The sequence below is a fragment of the Sphaeroforma arctica genome, assembly GCF_001186125.1.
Source record: "Sphaeroforma arctica JP610 unplaced genomic scaffold supercont1.162, whole genome shotgun sequence".
Taxonomy (NCBI): domain Eukaryota; class Ichthyosporea; order Ichthyophonida; genus Sphaeroforma; species Sphaeroforma arctica.
In genome coordinates, this window is record NW_014040396.1 from 17,522 (window position 1) to 24,973 (window position 7,452).

Below are 7,452 nucleotides of genomic sequence, written 5' to 3' on the forward strand. Positions count from 1 at the left end.
TCCACTATTAGATCAAAATAATCGAATGCAACAGGAGACTCGGAGAGTAATCGAAAGCTTTTTGCGAATTGGTCGATTGATTTGCTGATTGCGAAATTCCGTCATGTGGTATCTACTGGATGTTCGGTACTTATTTACTTGCATTAGAATGTTAGAATATCTTAAAATGGGTCAACGGGACTTTAGGATATTAGATTTTTTGATTTTTTTCAAAACAATATGTAAATAATGAATATTCATTATACTACGCCCCACGGGCCACGGCCCAGTTCACCGGAAGTCTGAAACTTTGGATGTTCGGTACGTTCAACAATCAAGGAACATTCAAGGTTTTTCATTGCCCTTCTAAATTGCACACATTCTGACCAGTCTTCTGAAAACAAACCGCACAGACGCGCAGAGCATATTCACATGATAAATACATGAAGAGATACATGAAGAGTTGATATCCCGCTATGGTAAAGAAACAAGAGGTTTAGTGGGCTTTGTATGTATGCACATGTACATCACGTTTAAAAATTATATAGTACTATGTATCACATTAAAACACATAGTCAGACGAACCACCCGTGTAGGCATGTTCTCGATCTGTTGCGAAGACCTTGCGAAAAATGCAGTACATGGACACAGCCCGTACACTATATACTATTAATATTCATATATACGTATCAAATCCTATACATAGTAATGGCTATACACTGAGGTTACTATACATAGAGGTTACTATAAATATGGACATATATATATATATATATATATATATATATTATATATATGTGTGTGTGTGTGTGTGTGTGTGTGTGTGTGTGTGTATGCGTATGGATCACTATATAGAGGATACCATAAATGATTGTTCACTATAATTATGAATTTATGCATATAAAATACTATACATCCGGATTGGTCTTGTCAAGAACCCAGGGTAACTGGCTTTTCTTGAGTCTGAGGCGTTTGACGATTTGAGATCGGCCTCAGATACCTATTACTTCTTGTCAATACTTGGACACATATGTCTTGGCAGCTTACGTGTATGTTTACTATCACTGTTATATGCGAGCACCTGTCTTGACGCCTTGATCGAAAGTTATTCTTCTTCTTATTAAGATTTAGAGCACACGTGCCTTAAGAACAAGTTTCATGTTGAACCAATGGACTTTCTTGCCTCAGCTTATGCGTTTTTAAATGCGTTAAATATATCGTGTCGTTCGGCACTCTTGAGCTTTGTATGAACTTCTATTTGATTCTGTGCTTCGCGAGCATTTAGAGGTAAGTACCTATGTATGTAGCGATAGCTCTCTGTGTCTTTGTATAGCAGGCTGTGATTGATCTTCGAAGGGAACTGACCTATCTGATTAGATCGCTGTCCCAAGACTCTTGCCGAATACCGTGGCTATCTATATTGAATTATTTACCTACATACTGATACTGAGATAGCAACATGCAAAATTTTCGACGGAGACGCTTTTAACTAGCAGCAGTTGCCGTATCTATTTATTAAACTAAAAGGACGTAGTATAGAATGATTATAAGTCGAGACAATACAATGCATGATCTTTTTTGGGGAGGATAGTATTCGTTCTTATCTTCGTTTACAAAACCAAAAGGACGTAGTATAGAATGATTATAAGTCGAGACAATACATATCCTTTTTATTTATTTGGAATAGTGCTCGTTTTTATCTTCTCCTCGCCTGAGTGTATTGTTCAACCCGGCAGATTGTTCTTTTTATATTCCCCGTGTGTTATGTCATTTCTGATCCACTTACACATTTCTCATATATTCCGTAGTCCAGTGCACGACCAGCGCTTACTACGGTTCATATACATGTTTGCAGATCTTGTTTGACTGCCGCTTTTTAGAAAGCTTCTTGTTCTCTTTCAGATATGTAGTCGTATGTGAGAATTCGTTGTTATATATTTATAATATATATATATATAGTTATATGTAGATGCGTACATGTGTGGGTGAGCCTGGTGGAGAGCTCTGAGTGCGTGCCACACTTTTTTTGGGTGGCCAAATACGCACTCAGCTACGTGCATCAACCTTATCTTTCGCCCTGCACCACACTTATTTTGTTTTGCAATCGTGAATGTACATTATATTTGTGGTCCTAATTTGTCATGATTAATTATACCACACCCCTTCTGTGTGTATATACGGACACTCCCTCCATAAAAAAGTACATGAGCTCATTCCTCGCCCGCAGTCGACGTCATCAGTCCTTCAGACACCTTGAGCGAGGTCTTCATAAGTAGATTCAACACATAGTTCTCCTCGTCCGTCTCGAGTGCAACATCCTCAGATACACACGCCAGGCTATCGTTGCTACCCATTCCAAATGCGGAGTGGCAATCCATGTTAAGCCCGCCAGTCCCCTCCGTTGCCCTGTCGTTGATGGTGCTGGGTTTGTTGTTACTCTTGTTAGCTGCAAATATGTCCTCGTGCATGCTAACGGTTCGCACCCGTTTCTTCCCGTCCGTCACTCTCTGGTGTTCTGGATTGTTGTTTTCTCTCGTCACCTCATCAGGGTTGGGGGTGACCGATGACACGCCCCCGGGAGCGCGCATCTTCATACTAAGTACCGAACTTTCCTGTGCAACCCTGTCTGTGCTTTCCTGGACACTCTGGCTAGCTGGCACTGCGCTCTCGCCCTTCAAATGGCCCACCCAGGAAACCGAGTTGCCCTCGCCATTTGCATCCCAATCAGAACCGCTGCCACCACTCAGTCCCATACTCGACATGCGAGCCATACGCCGTCCCAGCAAGCTCTCCATCTCACTCAGAGTCTTGTGGCCCGCACACTCCAGTGGGGTGGAGTTGAACTTGTGGTTACGAAGGTACAGCAACTCGGGGGCCTTGTCCAGGATAGCCTCAGCGATCTCTAGTTGGTTGTGGTACGCTGCCACGTGTAGGAGTGTGTTTCCGCTCACATTACGCGTGTCTAGCTTTGCACCCGCACGCAGAAGCTGGAATTGCACGTCCTTGTGGCCGTTGTAGATGGCGTAGTGCAGAGGCGATTGTTCCGACTTGTCCACTACGTTTACTGTGAGTCAAAAAGGATTGCAAGGGTGAATTGTGAGAATCAGACCAACAACGTGCTTCATATATATATATATATATATATATATATATAGACATACATACGTACACATACGTACATACATGTAATAGAGACAGCCAAGCAAAGAGTGCCTTATATCGGTGCGAGTAGGTGCGCAATGCGTATACACAGACCAGCCTGACTAGACCCTCACTTCAACAAAGCAGAACATCGGTACATACCATCAGCTCCTTCACGAATAAGCACATCGATGGTTCCAGCCAATCCCGCCTTAGCGGCGTAGTGGATGGGGCACATGCCCTTGAAATCCCTGATGTTGATGTTGAGTGCCGTACTGTTTCTCTCGCTCTGCTTGATAAAATCAGCCAATGGGCGTGTGGCCGATTCATTCTTGGCCAAGTCAAAGAGTGTCTGCACCTGGATGGTGTGTCCGAGATAAGGCTCCGCTCCAATTTCGTTTTCTGCGATTTCGGGGAAAAGCAAGTCTCATGTTAGGGCGTGTTTACGAACTGTATGTAGATAAGATCTAGTACAGCGTCTTGGCGCTTAAGTTACGATCGAGTTGATCACCCCCCACCCCCACCCCCCCACCACACACACATCCCCTATGACAACTCGGGTCATCGCTAGCGATTCTGAGTGTTCACATACCACGAGTGCACAGTAGCACTTGGATGACCGCTGGGCTCACGAGGTAGGCATTGAGTTTGGAGTGGTGGTATGCAGTTCGTGGGCAGCAGTCGGGATCAGTGAAGTCGTTCAGCAGACGCGGTACATCAACCTGAGATAATAGGACCATAAGACCAACAGTCAGTTGTAGTGGCTGAAGGGTCGTGCTACAAACGTTAATGAATCAACTACAGCTTGTCTCAAAACACGGCTACGAGAGGGTCAGTACGCCCGCATCTCATGGTACATATATCTTGCAATACACCCACACACACCTGCACGATGGTTCTGGCAGTAGTTGCGAGGCGTTTTCTCAGATTGTTCCTCTGATTGCGGGTCAGAATCTCGCCCGTTTTGAGAGTGCGCAACTCCACACAGTCGTGGAATGTCAGAAATCCAATGTTGACCTCAGGGTTCTCCAGGGGTGTTCCAAGTAGGTAGGATGGCTCGATCAAGGACATTATGGTCTTGCGATTAGTCCGGCGGCTGAAGTAGTACAGCACTTTCCGTCCATTCACGAAGGGAGAGGACACTGAAGACGCCATCTCAATACCTTGATCTATGTCACACCATACAATGGCGTTATCTGTAAGGTGAAAATGCGATTGTCAGTCAACCACAGCCTAGCAACCCGTGCAGCGCAGCTCTGCATACCTTTGCAAGATCTCAGGCCCTTCAGTCTTTTCAGAATTGACGATTGCTATACACAAAACCAGGGCCACACGCCCTACCCTTTGAAATTTGGGTCTAATAGCGAATACAGAACAACTTATTTAATAATGGTATAAAATGGTATGTACACATACCAAATCTCGACGAAGCCCCGACGTTGGTTGCGGTGGGAGTGTTGATACTTCCTCCACGCGTGCGACTCATTTGAATTCGGGTGGCGGTTCCCAACTCGCTGACTATATGTACAAGGAATGGCAATTGCAAAGTTAGTAACTTATCTGAAATGAATGTAAACTTTACAAGGCAGGTTTGGACAATTTCTGTATTACTTGGTACACTTGTTTCCTCTCCAAATGATGGCAAAAACGAGTCTAAATCGATGATAGCGAACTACGATAGGTTTGTATACACACACCTTGTCGACTTGCAGCATTTCTTCCCTTTGGTACAGCCTCGTTTTGCGCAATATGTATCGCTCGCTGATTGTTCAGAGACATCGATCTCTGGGCCGTCCTGGCCGTGGGTGGAGGGCCATTCTTACCTACACTTTGTGCTCCGTATGGATACCCAGGGGCATAGTCGCTCGAAGCACTGTACATTCCCCCACGGGTACCACTGTTGTTGGTGGTATTGTGGTGGTTGTTCATGTTCTGGTGCATAAAAGATGTGCTGGAGTTTACACTTACACCACGGTCATACCTGGGCGAAGACATCCCCTTGTTGTGTGCCTTGTTACCAGCCGGGTATTTCTGCTGGTTAAGCGGCGCTGCACGCATAGGCGTCCACCCACTGTCTCCGCTGGGTGATACATGCGACGAAGCGCTGGTGCCGTTGAACGAGAACTGTCTGCGAGATGTACGTGCCTGTTGCTGATTCATGTTGTGGGGCTGTGGGGGTGGGTAAGCGCTGTTGTATACGTCATATTCATTCGGCTGGTTGTTGTAGAAGCCCCCGCCTCGGTGAGGCTCATTCCCGTGGTTGTTGCTGCGTTCGTATTGTACGCTGTTGAAGCGTTGTCGCGTGCTATTTCCAGGATGGTAAGCGGGGTTGCTGCTACTATCTGAGAAGGTTCCCGAATCAGAGAACCCTGTTTTACCACTGCCATTGCCAGTCCCGTACGAGCCCAAAAAGTCCTGCAACGAGTCGGAAGACCCAGAGCTCATGTGCTTGCTTGTGTGCACAAACGAGCCAGAAGCAGACGACATGGACCGCTGGTGCTGCTGTGGCGGCTGCGTGTGTTGACGCTGTGAATCGCGCCGCACCTGATGCGCAGAGCTACCCGAGAGCGATCCTGGTAATGTGCTGTGGCGTCTAAAGTCACCGTGCGGAGGGCCACTATCCGGATAGTCTTCGTATCTGGCGTAGTTATTACCAGGATGCCCATTGGCACTCATGGAAGAACTTGTGCGCTCAAACACTTTCATCGGAGGCCGGTTGGTGCGTTTCTGCGCGTGCGGGTGGGACGGTCCGCCTGTCGGAGTGTATTTTCTGCCGTATACATATGAAGCGTCTCTCTCCTGCGCACGCATGGTCTCTCGATCATCCACATACTGTGTGTGAAAGGACTGCTGTGAGTGCGAATGACTCATATCGCTGCTCTCCCAATCGCTGACCTTTGTGCTCATACTTCGTTGCTCCCCGCGCACAAGTTCCATTGTACTGTTGTTAGCGGATGATTCCGATCCCCAGATACGGTCATGCGACATGGTAAAAGCATTGTCTTTTCTCTCAGACCCAAATGTAGCGAAGGAATGGGTTTGTTTGAGTTTGCTATGGTCGGTACGGCTTCCGCCAGCAGGGCCAAACTGTATGATTTTGCTTGCATTCAATGCCGAAGCGTGAGACATTTGTCGCTGTACCTCGTTGATCCCGTTATTCTGCGCATACGGGGCGCTGCCTGCCAGCGTTCCAATCGAATCCGTGCTCGTTTGGGACATGGGTGATCCATGTACTGCGTCATCAAAACAGGTCCAAGACATGTGCCGGGATCGAGGATACACGGGGATGTGCTCTTCGTTGAACTCGTCCCGTTTAGCTAAGTAGGAGTCTGGTGGTGTACCCGCGTCTGAGCCGTAAGCGGCGTTGGACATGGTACCCCATTTCTCCTTCATGCTCGAGGTTTGTTCCAGAGAGGATCGAGGGCGTTCGGCCCCTGCTATCTGAATGAATGAACTCGACCCAGAAGAAAGTGCGGTACTCTCACTCAACGCTTTTTTGCTGAAGTGGGATTGTGTACTGGATTGTACGGGAGGAGCAAACCGGAGGCCTCCATCATCGCATTCCATGTCATCCTCTAGCACAAAGTCCACTACTGTATTAGTGTATTCGTGGTGTACATCCTGATCTTCGCAACTGTCAAAGTCGCTATCGGTACTAAGCCCGGTGCCTGAATTAGCGGAAGGCGAGTGCTTTCCATGGTCACTGGTGACTCGCGTGGTGTCTAGACATCTAATAGAAGCCCCGCTGTCAGAGAAAACATCCGACGATTTCTCAGTGACAGACTTTAAACTCATAGTAGAGCTAATACCAGATTCCTCATCTATGCTACTCTCAGGCATGTCAGTAGTACTTGACGACGCCGACTCCACGAAGGAGTTGTCACTCCCCAATTTGATTAGCGGACATGACACACTACCTAGACCACCGTAAACTTGCTCAATAGGCTTAGTCGAATTCATCGAGCTTTCTACTGAGGAAGAAAGTGTACTGTCAGAGCCGTCCCAGTCTACGGTACACTCCTTGTCACGCGTTGACCATAAGTTGGCTGCGGAGTTCTGTGGCGGTCTGTCGCTATTTGGGTTTATGAATGTAGCTTCATATTCAATCTCGAGCGTTGCCTCCTTTTGCTCGCTATCAATATCATTAACACAAATGGTTTTACCGCTACTTTTTTCTTCTTCAGCGTCCTTCACCAAGGATTTCATTGGGGATGCAAAGAAAACATCTGCTTTCCGAGATGTAGGCCACGGTGCTGACGGTACGCGCGATGAACGAGGTGCAACCTGGCGATAGGATGGCCGTATGTTAGAATATAACTTATAATGCATGTG

General features: G+C 46.8%; 1 protein-coding gene across 1 annotated transcript in view; it reads right to left on the reverse strand.

The window, feature by feature from the left end:
• Positions 1–1,629: 1,629 nt before the first annotated feature.
• Positions 1,630–7,452, reverse strand: part of SARC_03254 (hypothetical protein) — a 6,124-nt gene continuing 301 nt past the window's right edge. The window contains exons 2-7 of the mRNA XM_014302955.1: positions 4,818–7,404; positions 4,537–4,638; positions 4,006–4,316; positions 3,713–3,842; positions 3,283–3,522; positions 1,630–3,043 (exon numbers count right to left, since the gene is read on the reverse strand). Coding sequence (XP_014158430.1) covers positions 2,190–3,043; positions 3,283–3,522; positions 3,713–3,842; positions 4,006–4,316; positions 4,537–4,638; positions 4,818–7,404 — 4,224 coding nt within the window. The 3' untranslated portion in view covers positions 1,630–2,189. The remainder of the gene's footprint in view (positions 3,044–3,282; positions 3,523–3,712; positions 3,843–4,005; positions 4,317–4,536; positions 4,639–4,817; positions 7,405–7,452) is intronic.